The sequence below is a fragment of the Acanthaster planci genome, linkage group LG10 (assembly GCF_054643075.1).
Source record: "Acanthaster planci isolate LZ-2023a linkage group LG10, COTS_SCS, whole genome shotgun sequence".
Classification (NCBI taxonomy): domain Eukaryota; kingdom Metazoa; phylum Echinodermata; class Asteroidea; order Valvatida; family Acanthasteridae; genus Acanthaster; species Acanthaster planci.
This window is the reverse complement of record NC_141786.1, coordinates 6,515,127-6,532,174: the sequence shown is the minus strand read 5'-3', so window position 1 is coordinate 6,532,174 and position 17,048 is coordinate 6,515,127. Positions and strand designations below refer to the sequence as shown.

Below are 17,048 nucleotides of genomic sequence, written 5' to 3'. Positions count from 1 at the left end.
AGTGCTTTAGAAGTGGAGGGGGTGTAAATACTGGTTGCCCCATTCATGTATCGTTTGATTTGGACAAAGTCAATTACTGTAACTGAATAAAAAGGCTCCAAGTGAAATCATGTTTGAAATCAACACCTTAAATTGAACAAGGTGGGTAGATTACTTGTCACGTACCTTTTGAAAATTCAAGGACAGCTGCATTTCTCACAAACCACAAGCACCTGGCATGCTTCCGCGTTTGCTTATATCTGCCCACTTTTTCTGGTGATGCTATCGGAGAGCTTGCAATATCAGACACAACAGGAGTTCCACGTGTGCACTTAGATCAGGAAGAAAGTGGTTACACTTTACAGGAATATATACCCTACACACCATCTGATGATAAAAGAAACAAGGCATCAGATTTTCTGTACATATAGAGCTGGAGGAAACAGCTTCTCATTACAGGAACATGCAGAGAGGTACGTACGTGTGATCTTTTGGGGAGTGCTTTACGTTACATTCACCACAAGTGTAAACAACGAATGCATCAAGGTAGTCATCCCAGTTTTTGATTGGATGGTTTGCTCACATTGTGAGTATGAGCGGCACAACGTTTAAGAGCAATTTCCCTATCTCTTCAGGCCAAGAAAATAATGAATTAGGGAAGGGTCCATGACAAATCGCTTTTACTATAACGAGCACGAAAGGAGACAGGCTTAGATACGACAATCTCCGTACGCACAGGAAAAATTACGATTGAAAAGTCTTTATACAGAGAACTATAAAAAGAATCCGGCTTAAATTAGAAACTAATAGCAAAAACGATTCAGTGGGATTTTCTGAAGACAAGAATTAACAAGGTCAGAAAACCTGTGAGAAAATGATCAAAATTGCACCCCCGTACGTTTTTAATGGCCCACTCAAATTTCTTGATGCCAAGGCATTTATGCACAAGCGTGCATAATTATGAATTTATCAGTAAAAAGGCCTATCCAACAATGACTTTACTAAGTGTTGTTGCATTCTGGTTATAGACAGCGCTGCAACGCTCTCTATAACCAGCGCGCTGGAGCAAATCCTTGTTGAGGACTTGTGCATCCTCACAACCTTTACCGAGAAAATTCCCCAGAGCGACCCGAACATCCCCCTATGTAAATTCATTGTGAGCATCTGCCTGCGTATGGTGTATTTCCATGATGCAGAATATGTCGCTTGGGTTGGGTTGTTGGGCTTTCGGTCAGTCGCGCAGCCGAATTGACGGTGGGGATATGTAGGTAGGCATCTCCTTCCAAATACATCGAGTCAAATATACATGTGAATAATGGTATCACCAGCTTCGAAAATTAACCCTTCCCCAACCCAGCCCTTGCTTTCCGATGTATTTTTCTGGGACCAAAACAACTTATGACACCATTTGAGGAAACAAAAACTTAACAGAATAGATATTTTGGGGCCCCCAATAAAGTGCTTTGATAATCAACTCGGATGCTTTAATCTCTTTCCCCATTACATTTTCGTTGCTGTTTTTGTTTAACTAAGGGAGGGGGTTGGCTTGAGAAAAAGGAAACGTTTATGAGAAAAAAGTGATAAATATATAGCTATGTGTAATACGGCGATTCGCAACAGTGCGCCTCCAAGAGTTTGCAACGCGTTAACCAATCATAGTGCAACAAATCTGTCGACTCAATGCGCGTTTGAAAAGGGTCGATAGGCTTCCCGTGACCTGGGCTGATGTTTTTGAATAATGTAGCTGTTTCTGAATAATGCTTAATTTAAAGTCACAGCCACAATTTTCCGTCCATTTTCCATCTTCAACTAAGCTGTGCTTGGTTAAATGAATAAAGCTTGTAAAACTTCTGAATCGGGGCTTTGGGTGATTTTCAGCACTGGATACATTCTAATTACCCTCTCAAAACTATTGAACCCGACTTGCTTCGTGTGCAGTTTGTTACTAGAGCATTTAGGCGCACCGCAGGAATGCATGCTGCCCAAAATCAACAGCGCCCTCACATAACCATTGGTCGAGTTCGGGCGGCCTGTTCTTGACACAGGTTTCGTGTTCAAGCTTGAACGGCGGGAACGCAACCCAAGAACACTGTTCTCGGAACAGGATCACACATAACCTCCTCGTCAGGACTCTACTCGAACACACGGAAGAACTCGTGAGATTTATTTTTGACCAGCCGAAAAAAGTATCGATATGGCCTACAAGGCCGAAGACAATGGAAAGTTTTACAAAATTAACATTAATAATTTTCCATGACAGAAATGATTGTACGTTCGAGGCGTTCGAGAGGCAGACCCACGAACAAGTTGAGCTGTTCGTGAACAAACAAGAACAAGCCGCCCGAACTTCCCCCCTCTGCCGTTGTGTTTAACTCCGATAATTGAAAGAATTGTCAAACAAAAGCATTATGAACATTGCACGGACTCTTGCGGCCAGACGACTATCCACGTTAACAAGAAGGTATAGGGACCTCAACAAACAAATAACAACATAGGAATAAAAACACCTAGCAGCATTTTCTCTCGAGGCCTGGTTGAAAGCTTTTGAACTCCCCAATATTCCATGTAGTAGCGATTCCCAAGGCGCCAGCACGTGGGCCGTGTTTTGTGGACCCCAAATAAATTCTGATGAATGCAGCATCGCTGGAGCGAAGTTTGCGACATAGAGCCTGAAAGTAAATGGTCACGAGGCGAGCTTCCGGAACCTTTGGGCTGACATTGGGCCATCCGATCACGTTTGGATAAACAATTCCTAACTGACAGCACCCCGTGAACACTCATGTTGGAATTTTACCTTTGTCTTCCTCGAGTCATATTTAGGAAAAGTCACCTGGAGATCGATGGGTTAATAGCGGCCGTTTAGGTCCGGCGATATAGATCTTCATGTTCATGCACGTTTGTTTTCACTCCGCGTTTTCTTGAGTACGAGATTGTACAACCTTGCAAAGATTTAGCCACAAAAAAAAATCTGCAGTCGATGGGTTCCAGATTCCGTTGAGTTGATACCACGCAATTGTTGACAGCAAAGGCTAGATAAAATATTAGAAGCTTTTGTAGAAGTAGAATACTGCTTTATGTTTATTATTATCATTTTATATTCCCTTCTTACTGATATGTGATGCCTCTAGATTATTGTAAACGGGGTTTTATCAGCGACCCTCATCTGGCTGCCTACCGTGTATATTTTAATTAAATAAACCAGAATAAATAAATTACTTTATAAATTATAAACGTGTGTAAAATATTTTGCTATTTCGGCTTTTAAAGAGTGCAAATGTTTATCTGCGTACAATCCTGCAGGTCATTTTTTGGCAGAATATTTCTCTTTTAGGTTAGGTAATTTTACAGTTTGTTTTAATTGATATACTAGCAGATATTTTTGAGTCCCTTTTTCGAGTTGGATTTTTAAAGAAGTAAATGAAGGAAAAATATTACAAATTCTAAAATCTTTGCACTTTATTTTTCATATTCAAGATTTCCGGAAGGGCGCCATCAGGGGTCAACTTTCAGGCTCTATTGTGTGTGTGTGTGGGGGGGCTTCATCAACACTCAACTGATGCATGCAATCACTGGCCATATGCTGTGAATATACTAAATTCGTACGTTTCCTGCGAAATCATTGACCTCGGTTTCGGCAGTGTACTTTTTTTAAGAGTAACAATCCATTGTCTTTGGTTTACATTCCGGAAAACTGATTTATTGTATACGAACGGGTAAACGATTCAAACAGGCACAGTTGAGGTGTGATCGAGTTGTGTGAATGTTTTCAGTCAACAGGGTAGAATTACTGCCTTATGCTTCTTCTAGGTGATTGATCTATCTGCCTTGAGTAGAAGCAACTTTTTATCGGTTGGAAAGAGCCATGCCGGTCACGAGTGTTTGTTTTGTTTGTTAGTGACGAGAACACAAGGCATGCATATCATAATTGTTCGTCAACCAGCGAAGTGAAGTTCCTACTAAAGGGGCAAGGAAACTGCGCCCTCTCTTGGCATAGCTCGGCCCCATTGACGGCAAATGCATAAGGATCAGTCACAGGAAGAGGAATTAGTCAGAGAACTGCTTTCTTTGCACTGTAACATGGAGGGTGCCATCGAATAGAATGCTTCAAAATTCCTCTGTGTACGTATCAGAGTTAAATTGCCGAGTATCGATAGGGGTGCATGCACCTGGTGTCAGTGATTCGCCTTGCTTGACAGAAAACGATATTGGCACACGTAATATGAATGCATAAAACAAATTACCTTCTCGACAAACTGTACCACATAATTATCGCTCCGGTATCGGCTGACGTTGAAGGGACTTCACAGTTCAGTGGATGACATTCATGAAGTGTTGCCCCCTTTTGTCAGATTGTACAGTCGTACCATTAAATTAATTCCAATTATTGTCTCAATTACTGTCATCAGACTTATGGTAAAAGGATTAGTTTTTCGAAATCAATTATTATCCTTTGCTGAAGAAATATTGACATTGTTGAACGGATCCCAGCTAAAATACAAACATAATTAACTTAATGAACGGCACAATGCACTGAAAATAGGACTATCTAGATAAAATCAGCTTGTTTATTTAGCTGCTACAGTTTTTGCAATATTAACTTTAAGCGAATTAATTTGTAAATGCTTTGTTTTTAAAAACAGATTTCTTGTTTTAAAAAGAACACACTTCATACAGCCTGGGGGTACTGTTATTATATTCAGAAACTAAATTTTAAATCTTATCTGTACTTGCAATATTATATTCTGCATAATTGTCTTGCTTAACTTCAGCTTGCCGTGCTTAATACTAGTAGTTCATGCTTAAATTAACCATTTAAAATCAGCCAAACAATGTGTGGGATTTTTCACTGCTGGACACTAAAACCGTAATCAGTGCGAAATACATAATAATCATGAAAGAAGTGGCAATGTACAAATCAAGCCAATTAAACTTACTCACTTTTTCAATAGCTGGGAAATGTTGGCCTCTGTGTAAACGCATTTTTATTCAATCTTAGATTGTTGTGAATATGTGACATACCGTTGCTTTGAAATTTTACTTTCCCACGATGTTCACTACAAAACGGTTAACTTTACTTTTGATCAGAAAATTCTGCAGTAATAATCATTATTTTTATTCTGAACTTTAAATGAATTTGAATCAGGAAATGGAAACTGTACATGTTTATATGATATATGTTTTTGTGTGCAACACTACCGCGAGGATTCATGCATGACCAGAAATCCGGAATGGCACACTGAAACCTGACTTCACCTCAGCGTTTATTTTTATTGGGTGAGGAATCTACGTTTGTACGCTGTAGAATTTCTCTTGCCATTTAAACTTCAAGGAATAGGCCTACTTCTCAGTAGTATTGACGGATACTACTGAACATTGACGTGCAGTGACCGTGTACATATCGAGTGCGATTTCACAAGATGAAAAATCAAATAGAAAATCGATAATTTCAGAATATTGAGGCAAAACGTTATTTTCTTGTTAATCGTAAACAAACTTTCTGTTTTCATGAACTGATAAACTATTTTGACGAACTTCTCTATTGTCCTGATTAAAAGTCACCTCATTGGCGGCTCAGAAATAGACTACAAGGTTGCCTGCACGAGTCAGTATGTGAGCTCATACATTCGAACGAATGGAAAAAAACACAAACGGTAACAAACGCGCCTATTCACTGTGAAATGACTTGGTGCTTTTTTCGTGGTCTCTCTTGGACGTGCAAATAAATAAAGCAAAACGTATCCCTGCACATGACCTAACTTAATGAGCAAGGAGACATCCGACTCGTACAAGTGACGTAACATTAGTCTAAACCAAACCCACCGCTCATTAAAGTTACAGGGCATTGTTGAACTAGAAGTTAACGGACAATTTGACGGTTCATCTAGTGAGATCTTATAATCAGAGGTCCATGATGAAGTCACACGAATCGAATTGAAATAAACATCCAGACCACGCAGCTGTTCACGCACATTGGAGAGACAGCGCCGTTCTCTGTTGCAATCCCGTCTTGTTTGATCACGTTTCACGCGCATTTGTGTGTCTGTCCTCCAGCAAATGACACCCCGGTAGGACCAGCGCATATGTACGCACTACCTGCCTATAATCTTTTTATCCATGAGAGGGAATAGTGTAACACTTGTCTTGCGCAATTCTGTTTTTATAGAAAAAGAACAGTGACGTCCTCGTTAATTCATTGAATCTGTGCGAGCACACTAGTCAAAGTGTAATATTCCAAAGAGGATTAATACAGTTACCTCAGAACTACCGTTTTGCTTGATATAGGAGGCTTGACGCGGTCGAGATCATACTCAACATGTTACAAAGCGCTGGGGAATTTCTGTCCACAAAGAGAAAATGTTATTTTACAAAAGTCAGATCTACAAACTACACACTCTCCTTATGGGTACAAAAGGCGATGGAGCAATTGAAGAAATGGGAATCAGGGAGAAGTACACAAGTGATCACACTGTCTCATAAATGTATGAAATAACTAAGTGACCACTAAGGGGTACAAATTGTAAAATGAAAGAAATCAAACGATGGGATTTGAAGTTGATAGCGTATTTCTGAAATGTATAACACGGACGAGGCAATCTACTTCCATTTCCCTTGCAAGTGCTTGATAAATGGAATCACGACATTTCGACAAAAGTAAAAAGGTGGTGTGAACAAATTGGCTCTCCCTAACCCTAACTTCACTAAGCTAATAAATTGCTACCTTAATTTTTATCTCAGTACGTTTCAGCGAGTAGAAATTCCCTTTCCAGGTTACCCAAATCACACCCTTAGCGTACACATCCGTCTGCCCACTCAGGTACACGCCATTGAGATTTGAGTAGTGACACTCTACATACCACCAAGCACCGGAGTAAAGTAAAGCACACTCAGAACCAGCCACGTCGTTGTCGTGGTCTTTGGTGCTGAAGGGATAACTACTATGATATGACAAGGAATCACCTGCAATCAGTCGGTAGGATAATAATAACATTGGCAATTTACAACAATGAAGACACGTTAGGCTGATAATCATAGTTATTACTGAGCATTTCCGAAACTCATATTTTCATGAAGAGTACATTGTGCAGTCACACGTGAATATAATTCTAAATGGAGTAGTCAGGTATGTTACAATATTACCATACTCAGATTCCGTAGTTGAAACCCATTTCCCGTGCACAGCAGTTCGTAAAACAAAACAGCACAACTTACCAGCCGTTCCGGAGTAGCCTTGCACCGTCAACTGGTAGTTGTCACTCCCATCAGCAACACTAAACATGTCATACTCGGCATACACAGTGTTGTTTTCGAAGTCCTCGAGATCGACACGTAGTCGGTACGCGCCCTGAGCGGTGAGTCGATGCAGGTTGTCATTGCCGAGCCAGAACTCGCCGTTCAGATCACCGAAGCCCCGGCGGTAGCTCTCCCAGTCACGATAGAAGTCAACAGAGCCGTCTTGACGGCGTTGGAACACCTGTAAAAAAAGTTAATGTTCTATATTACCCTCTCGCATTTCATCCTGCGGATCTGACGTCTCGTATTAATTGTAGTACACTGTACCAAAATTTGATTAAATATAAGGCTATGCAACACCGTGTGTGAGTAAATTACATCACAAAAGCATTTATGTATAATTATCTATACAAATGTACACTTTAGCAGCATCACTTCTCGTAAAAACTAGAAAATAATGATGCAACCTTTTAATGATCCAAAGATTTCATAGAAATAATGTATACCGGTGCTGATAATGTTCTTCGATTAATCTGGTCTGTATATATATCACATTTTATCCGAGCACAACCCTACCAGCAGATGACAGGGTGAGTAAATCGGAGATTGGGGAGCAGGCTTTCAGTTCCTTAAGCGCTAACTAATAACTACGCACAACATACCGTCCATCCACCACCGTCTGTCTCCATGTCACAGTACACTTTGAAAGGACCTTCGTGATCTGCAGGTTGGACCGTATACACACCACTGATTGTCACACCGTTTGCCAAGGCGTCGGAGCAGTCCTTGTGAGGCGTCAGAGGGGGCACTGAAGGCGTATGAGGGGGCACTGAAGGGGTAACAGGTACAGCTGCAATTAAAAAAAAACGAGCAACATGTTCATCGATTTGAAAAACATCGAAGAAGTTATATATCGTGCCTAAAAACTCACCTATGGTAGAGTTTTACTTAATATTCAGCTATCGAAATTCCATATGCGGAATATTACTACAAGGATCATAAAACCCTATAACGGTAGTTGAAATTCAACCCATTTGCTCCATGCTGGAGGAAAATAAATGACGCAAAAGGCAGCTCAGCGGATGTTCAGGTCTGACCTAGTAATTTTGAAAAGATCCTGCACAATTTATCCAATGAATTATTCCTCAATGAACTGCAAACCTACCTGTCGTGCTTCTCAGGAGCGCGGAGAGCTCAATGACTGTTTCAGTTATCTGGTCTAGCTGCAGTTTAAAGCCATTTAACTCCGCAGACAGACCGTCTACCTTGTTACCGACTTTTGCTTCTTGTTTGGCCAGCCAAAGGTTCGTGTCCTGTAGTTCGTCTGCAACAATTTCTCGGATCGCAGTGCAGTTACAACCGCTCCCGGGGCACGAGGGACCATCGAGTGGGTTTATGACTATATGCTGCTCATAGACAGGTGGAGCCCCCCTCGAAATAATGGGGTGTGCATTAACCGTGACCGTGGTGACGAGGCCGAACATGACAAATGCAAGGAAAGGAAAATGCTGAACCGACTTCATGCTGAAAGATGACTTTACAATATCTGGGAGAAGATTGGTAGTCACTTCTTATGTTGACGAGTTTATAAAGACAAAGGTCGGTGCTCTTCCTTTATTAACCAATCCCGGTCACATACACTGGAGACCGATTGAAGTAGCCTTCAACAATGAACTTCCATTTCCAGGCCAGCCTCTTTGCATATTTGACGGCAACTCGGTAAACGCTTTGGATTTATCAAGACAACAAACGTGTGCCTGGGTGGTCTTCAAATTTCAAGATGGGGAGAATGGACGTGACAAATACCTAAGCCGCAAGCGAGGCTATTATCAGTATCCATTCCCTAGGGCCCAGTCTTAAACATTACAGCTAAGCATTATTTACCCTATTCCCATTCAGAAATACCTTTTTTAGTCAGAAAGTCAAAGCATACTCAATAATTGCACATTTCAAACGATTCTCCAACCATTTTTATGGAGTACAGTATGCTCTTGGGAACGTCTTGAACAATGTCCTTATGTGGAGATTGGTACGCGTGTGGTTCATGCTACTTGAGCTATGCACGTGTGCCAGGCTGGTTTTAAGCATGTGCTTAAGACCGGTTAATCACACATTTATTCCCATCCATAAATACCGTTTTAGCCTGAGAGTCAAAAGGAGTCAATATAGACAACACACCACCATCACACACTGGACTGGTTATGTTCTTCAACTAACAAGAGGGTTGTTAAAGGAAGAAATAGAAAACATTTAGTTCACGTGAAGCATTTTAAACTAACAAAAAATATGTAACCAATTCGAAAAATCGTAAATTAATTGTGTCCCCAAAATGAATAAAATGATGCTGCGTTTCCCCACCCACAAAAACCCCCCCTTTGGTCGTTTGCGTTCCCATAATGACGTCATCGCCAGAGTGCTGACATGTACAATGTGCATTGCGCACAACATGTGCAGCATCGCACGCTTCAATAGACCACATTGTGGTTGATGTAGCTTGGCCCACAGATAAACACTATGTTAGTTCAGGTAGAGCTTAAAAGACAAAGTCCTACCGTTTGCAAAACAGCTGGTAAGGGGTTTTTTGTGGGTGGGGAAATGCAGGATCTTTTTATTCATTTTGGGGTCACAATTAATGGGTAAATATGAAATTTAAGATGTTTTTGAAATGGTTACATATTTATTGTTATTTTGAAATATTTCACGTGGACTAATTGTTTTTAATTACTGTTAACCTAAAAGACCGGGTATGTAACAGGATGGCTAAACTGTTTAAGGTATTTATGAAACTTTTTCAAAGTCTGAGGATTTTAATCGCAGTAGATGACCTCGTCCTGAGAGTGAATGATCAATCCTCCAACTAGGGATTTTGACAAAAGTGATTAACAGTTAATTTTTTGCAGTCGATTGCAAAGTGGTAGGACGTAGAAATGTTGCTTTCCCGGTATTATAAGACTTAGTGGCCAGTCTTTGTGCTGCCTCCAGATCACTTGCGTTGTGTATACAGGCCACTCCCATTTTGCATGCAACTTGTATGGGTGGTCACAGTTAGCAGAAAATGACACCCATTTACTGGTTTCGATTCCCCTCAATTTTCTTGTGGTCCCTTAATTCTAAATAGCATTTTGTAAACTATTTAGTAACGTACGTCTATTATTATCTAGAGGTCTGATAGCTGCGTGGGATTTTTAACATTTTGTGATTTTTTCCTTTATCGCAAAGGCCCTTAAGCATGCTCGCCTTTAGTTATAAATGCCACTTGTAGGAAAACCACCACTGTGGCGTCAGAAGAGTAAACCCTATTTCTATGGATTTACTTCATAGTTTCCTTTTAAGAATTCATCGATCCGTTTGGATGAACAGCATTTGCCTGTTCTTCCAAAGAAACGGTCAACGTAGTTATGTACAGTCTTAATGCATTCCACTTTGAATACGGAATTTTGGATGCAAGTGTACATACGACCGGGGGCACGTCCTGTGTTTCTAAACTATGAGCTCAGGCGAGCACGCCTAAGGGCCCTTGTGAGAATCGAAATTACAGCCGTTGTGACGATATTGTGCTGCGGTTGTAACTCATCGTGAACGTGACTCTACAGCACGCCAAATGAAGTGCAAGCAGTTGTCAGTTTATATCACCTCAGTCATGTAACTGTTACTCAAACAAGTGGAAAGAACTCAACTTACTATTGGAACTAAAATAAGGTCTCAAGCCTAGGCATACAGTAATATACCAAATTTATGTCGCCAAAATAATGTGGTTTCTTAAGTAAGAGTTTTGTGTATTTCTTACCTGTTGTGGATGAATGATCATAATATGAGACCAGCAAGCCGGAAACATGATACCAGAAATTTGTTTTATCTTACGAAAATTTTTTCTCGGATGTCTGTTCGCAAGAAATAAGTTTGAATCGTTCTGAAGAGAGCTGATGGGTTGCACACTTGTTCCACCCAATTCGAGTAGCGTTAGTAGGCACACTTTTCATATAATATGTCATATGACAGACATGCCCAATAATACATTGTAATTGGCTCAAGAATTATGTTGAGGCTTGAGCAGAATTAGGCCCGTTTCAGACGTCGCGACGTGCTTCTGCCGTGTCGAACTTAAATAAATTGATTTTTTTTAATTTAGCACGGCAGAAGCACGACGTTTGAAACCATTCGGCTCGGCAACTTGATTTTGGCTCGGCAAGAAGCACTTAGCAAGACAGGGTCTGCCGTGCTTCTGCCATTTTGAATGGCACAAGCTCGGCACAGTTTCAAACGTCGTGCTTCTGCCGTGTCGAATACAATTTCAATTCGAAGTTGGCGCACATAATTCGGAATGCGCATGCTCCAACGAGCGTACGAGGAAGGAAATGTAAACAAACTATCACTATCAACAAACATGGCGACTTAAATGGAGGATACGCACGATACACAGGGGTGCACTGAACCAATTCAAGCTCCATTGAAAATAGCCTTTAAAATCAACCAAGTTTGGAGCCCCATGGCAGGCAACTGAAGTCCCTGACGCCTCTCAAACAAAAAACCTTCAGATTTCATTGGATTTTCAATTTTTAGTAGATTAACCAATGAATTTTTTAATTATCCGCCCAAAACAAACTCACCCCCCCCCCGATGGGTGCCCCTGAATCTACAGAGATGATCCCTAGGCCATACTGACACAATCCCACCATTTCTTGACTCAAACAAACCCCTCTGTTTGAAAGCATCTGTAGGGGTACTTTTTGTGCACCTCGGCCTGGCGGAGAAATTCCTTTAAATTGGGACACTGCACCCACAGGCGGAGGACGACAAAACATGTACATTAGGTTCGACAGACAATGACGACATCGACGACGACGACAATGTCAATGATGTCTGATTATGTTTCTATTGAGGCGTCGGCAGGATCGAGGCACTGTCATGTTCTCTCGGAGCGATGTCAGCAAAGAGCTATAACACACAATATAAGGGCTCTTCTGCGGGAAAGCAATACCTGAGTGAGAAGTATCTGCTGCAGCAAATTTTTTTTTCTAGCAGCTCAAATCTTATTTAAGAGAACAAAGCCACCCTTTTTGCTGTGTTGGTCCGCCATATTGGATGTATTTAAGCTAGACTACATAGTTTAAATTAAGTTTGACGTTAATTTGAAACCACCGCCGTGCTTATGTTGCGCTACTGCCGCGCCAAGTTCAATTTAGCTCGACACGGCAGAAGCACGACGCCTGAAACGGGCCTTAGTGATGGCTTAATAAATGTAGCTTTAAATCTCCCAAACGTCTTTTAACTTTATGTGTGCGTGTGAATGATGTTCTGGCTTGTTTGGGTGTCTGCACTCGTGTTTAAATTTATATGGTCAAATTCAAACCGTGTAGTCGACTACAGAGTGTTAATCAGTGCCCTAGTCAAGGATGTCTCTGATGAACGACCCTCCCGCAAAAGATCACGGAAGTAAAATTTCAAATCGTAAATTTGGGAGAAACCATAATGTTAAAACCAGACACATGGTTCGCCACTAACATTCAACCCTCGACGTATACCTCCGGAAGTCTTATCATGCTTCTTGGTACAAGTTAAGATATGTACAAGATAGATAATTATTCTAGTCTTTTTTTTAACCATTTGAAACAACCATTTAAAATTAACTTTATTCTATTATCTTTGAGGTCATCAAGCGTTTTGCAGTGGGTCGTTTTACGGATACCCTAAATACCTCTAAGTTTTGGGTATGCACGGCAATTCTCTCCAGGGATATAATGTTACTAACTTTAGTAATATAATACATTGTTTGAAGAGTGAACTGTATTCTTCAAATGATTTTTTTCACCAGACCGAAAAGTGAGCGGAAATTTCATTCGATACGCTTTGTACCTTTGCTCCTTCATGCTAAGAAGGAAATCAGGTAGCCCACCATAAAGAGTGAGGTTCAGTTCATACCCTTAGACGAGCGGATACAGGGTTAAAAGAGTTCAGTCACGACAGCCATTGTATATAAAAACATGTTTCTCAATACAAAAGGGAATTGTGTATAAAGGAACACGTTTAGTGCACATGTGAAATCAAAGAACATGTAACAAGAACACTCACATTATGGGAGAGGAATAACACTGAATTACGAATATTGTTCCATTATTCAGTAGATGACCACTCAACCATAGCGAAGGATTGCGGTGGAATAAGAGCAATTAGTGAATTATTTCATATTTACATGATCATCTGAAGTATCTGTTCCATATTTGATAAGGTAAACATGCCAAAAGCCACTCAATCACTTCATACTAAAACCTATTCTTTAAATTGACACTGAAAAATGGCATCTGGAACGTTTTCCTCTCTAATGAGACACCCCAAAAATGACTGCACAGAGGATTATGCAACATCACACAAGAGGTTTTGCGTGTGATGTTAAGAGCGAGTAATTGAATACCCATGAGTGGGATTCAAACTGTTTTTTTTGGGGGGGAGGTAATTTCTTTGAGAAGTGATTTTGCAAAATCTCACAAGGCTTTGTGCATATGTGAAGTGGCTGTACGGACTATAAGGATGTCCGTTTCTTTCATTAATTGTAATTCATTTTCTTTCCATCATGCTAAATTAATTTTAATTTAATGAAGTTGAATACAGCATGAAATCTTGTCTGTTTTAAATATTGATGGGGAGTCGCATGACACGTCAGCATAGTGCTGAATTTAGTTTATTTTAATCTCTTTTTCCTGTCATATTTATAAAGGCTCATCCTCTGAAATAAATTTTAGCCGTCTTGTTGGTTTTTGTTTTTGCATTTAACTCATGGCAATCGAAGACAACACAAATAGGTAACGCACTTCAACCGAACACAACGCATCATAAAACATACCATACGCCACGTCAAAAACATTCCAAACAAAACAAAACGAAATCTTCTTGTGCGATATGGATAAACCAAGCCCAATTAAAAAACCTGAACGGGCTGAGAAAAGTGCATTGCACGGACATAGAGTGGAAAACGAGGAAATACTAACGTATTGACTTGCTGTGGTTGTTACTGAGAGTTTATACTCAAATTAATGACTCAATATTGATGTCACATTTGCTATGTTTTCTATTAAGATATTATTAATCAGTGTGTAATACAAACTATGTGACCCGCTAGACTAAAATATAACTCCCCAATAGGATTTGCTTCGAAAATGTTTCATGGTTTGTGTGAAAATTATGTAGTGAACTAATGAAATAAAGTAGTAGGTTTTGAAGAACAATATGCTGTCTTGGACTTTGATATGGGTATAATTTCTATTTTTCGGGTACGAGCATGTTGGCTGAGACAAGTTTCTGTCGTGTTATTCGAAACGTTATTCGATTTACTAGGTTAACTTCCTGCTAAAAAGGAAACCAGACCACAACGTGTATTGACCATCACAAAGTGTCAAGTATCAGTCCATGCCCTTAGACGGGCGGAGGTAGGGTTAGAGAGGTTAAACTGAGATACAATACGGAACTCTGAATAGAGATGGGAATTGTGTAAGGGAACACGTGTTAGAGCCGCGGTTATGTTAAAATAACAGACACAAGGATGACGGAAGAAAAAGAAAAGAAAAGATACTGCTGTTTCTCATATTCCATTCTTAAATCCATTACGCTTAAATGTTCTAGTGGTACAATCCTTGTTTAGGAAAGAGCTCAGAATAAATTGTGTTTACAAGATTGTTGTCCAGTCGAGTCAACGCCATTATATAAGAAATAAAGGCAGAGTTTAAAAAGCGATTTGAATTCCAATAAACTTTGTCAGTAAACTATCTTTGAAATAAACCATTCCTATTGGGCATGCGGACAATAAAAACAAGGTCTGTCCTTTCCCATGCAAAACTTGTCTAGCTGCGGGCATCATTACGCACGTGCACCCTTGTCGGACTTCAGTGCTCACACGTCGGACATAAATCACGACTACGATTGGTCAGACCACAACAAGATGGCGCATAATTAAGTCCACGGATTCCGTGTTTATGTTGGCCTCTATGTTTTAGCTGTGGCACGCTCGTGAAAGGGAACATTTGACATTGTGCAAGAAATTATTCATAGCTGGAGAGACTAAGATCCTTTCAGAAACCCCTCAAGTAGAATTTTAAAATGATGGTGCTGTGGGAAGGTTTAGAGGGCGACAGTGGCACAAACGGAACACCTAAAACACCGGTTAATTACATTTTCTCACAGTCAAGTTATGGCTCATTTGGGAACAAATTGTCGATCAGCAGATGCTTTTCTTGCATTATGCTTAGTACCATTCCCACTGAATGTAACCTGAGCTGAGGCATGGAATATTTTTAGGGCAGATGAATCTACTCCCAAACGAGTTCAGCCTGAAAAATACTCCTTTATACAGACGACTTATCAAATTTGGTTACTAGAGAAAAAAAGTTTTAAACATTTATGAAAATTTGGTGTGTGGCGTTCACCTTTCAAGAAAATGTTTAGTCTCGTTTGCATTTTTTGCACAGTCTTGAAAATTCTTTGTATTCATTATCGAAAAGGAACTACAAACTATTATTTTCTAGTCCTTTAAGAAGCATTTGTTTTATGAGATCCGTTGCGACTTTTGTCTAGGCAACGTACCTTCGATTTTGACACTCACTGCAAAGGCTTTAAGTTTTCCCAACGCATCTAATGAAGTTAACCGTTCCTATTTTCAAAATCTATATATCGTAAAACAACTCTTGAGATGTTCCGCATTAAAATTCTTCAGTACACTCAGTGTACTGTGTATGGTGCTCAAAGGAAAAAGGCCGAGAGGCTTCAGGTGAAAAAGAGACTCCGTGGTATGGGGATGGAAATTTTAGCGAATATGGTACAATAGGATTCATTTTCCTAAACATACTCATTAACTATAGCGCCCTCAGTTGGTATGCATAAGACAATTTCTTTCCCGCTGTATTTTGAATAACAATCAGTTGGCATTTTACACAAATATGGGCTCGTGATGGACCGTTTAATCAGTCGACTGACTCGATACTCTCCTGTCTTTCAAAGTGTTTGGAATGGAACTTTACTCCAAGGAAATTCCAGATTTTAGAGGCTTTCTGGTTCAAACAGGAACTAAAGAAGTCTATTGAAGACAGATCATTACTGAAAAAACTGGCCTCAGCGTCCGGTCAATTACAAGTAAGCTAAGTATCTTCTGAACATTTTTCTGTGCAAATGCATGTATCGAACCATACGATCGGCCGTTACCGTTAGATTCGCGCCGCAAATAATGCAAAAAATGCATTATAAACCAGAATGAAATTCCGTTTTGTACCACGTACAACACATGCGGCGCTCATGGGGGCTTGAAAACTCAGGGAAAACAGGCCAGAGTGAGGTCATTTAAGAAGGGCCAATTCGGTCACCAAAAACCACGAAGACCGTGTTAAGCACGCACGCATAAACATATTTGTTATGCCTACCGGAACAAATTTCAAATGGGGAGGCAAAACAACATCGGAAAACACAAGGGATAAAAGGGGATGAAAACCGAAAAATGAGACTCACAATCGACACTGTTCAAATGTATAATCCACTCTCTTAAATATTTATTACTACAAAGCTGATGAGTGCCTCCCTCAGAAATATTTCCCCCGGAGAAAAAAAGTCGTTTCCCCCGGGAAACATCTATGATCGGGTCTGAGGCAAACGTGTGGCAGGAAAAGGATCTTAAGTAGCACGCGAACACTCAGTTTCCTTTATCCAAAATGTTCACCATCCCATGCCAGGGTAGGATTTTGTGATTTGCGAACAATTATTACACTTTCGGTCCAGGTCGGTTTGCTTATTATCATAGGCCTACAACGCAAGTTCTGTTTTTGTTACAACATAAAAAATAAAGATAATACCAAAGGAATACG

At 40.2% G+C, this 17,048-nt stretch overlaps 1 protein-coding gene across 2 annotated transcripts; it reads right to left on the bottom strand.

The window, feature by feature from the left end:
* Nucleotides 1-4,522: 4,522 nt before the first annotated feature.
* Nucleotides 4,523-8,892, bottom strand: LOC110988325 (microfibril-associated glycoprotein 4-like). 2 transcript variants are annotated; one of them, XM_087141919.1, is made up of 5 exons: nucleotides 8,375-8,892; nucleotides 7,872-8,059; nucleotides 7,189-7,450; nucleotides 6,834-6,936; nucleotides 4,523-6,316 (listed from the first exon to the last, which is right to left on the bottom strand). In XM_087141919.1, coding segments are annotated over exons 1-5 (912 nt in total). In that variant the 5' UTR covers nucleotides 8,733-8,892; the 3' UTR covers nucleotides 4,523-6,315. The 2 variants fall into 2 exon arrangements, with proteins under 2 accessions (XP_086998045.1, XP_022107395.2); XM_022251703.2 differs by having other exon boundaries at nucleotides 4,523-6,936; nucleotides 8,375-8,887.
* Between the last annotated feature and the right edge of the window lie 8,156 nt (nucleotides 8,893-17,048).

Coding starts and splice junctions, on each gene's coding strand:
- LOC110988325 (XM_022251703.2), bottom strand. CDS start 8,732: ATGAAGTCGGTTCAGCATTTTCCTTTCCTTGCATTTGTCATGTTCGGC. Junction 8,060..8,374: donor GCTCCTGAGAAGCACGACAG/GTAGGTTTGCAG, acceptor TTTTAATTGCAG/CTGTACCTGTTACCCCTTCA. Junction 6,937..7,188: donor AGGCTACTCCGGAACGGCTG/GTAAGTTGTGCT, acceptor GACTGATTGCAG/GTGATTCCTTGTCATATCAT.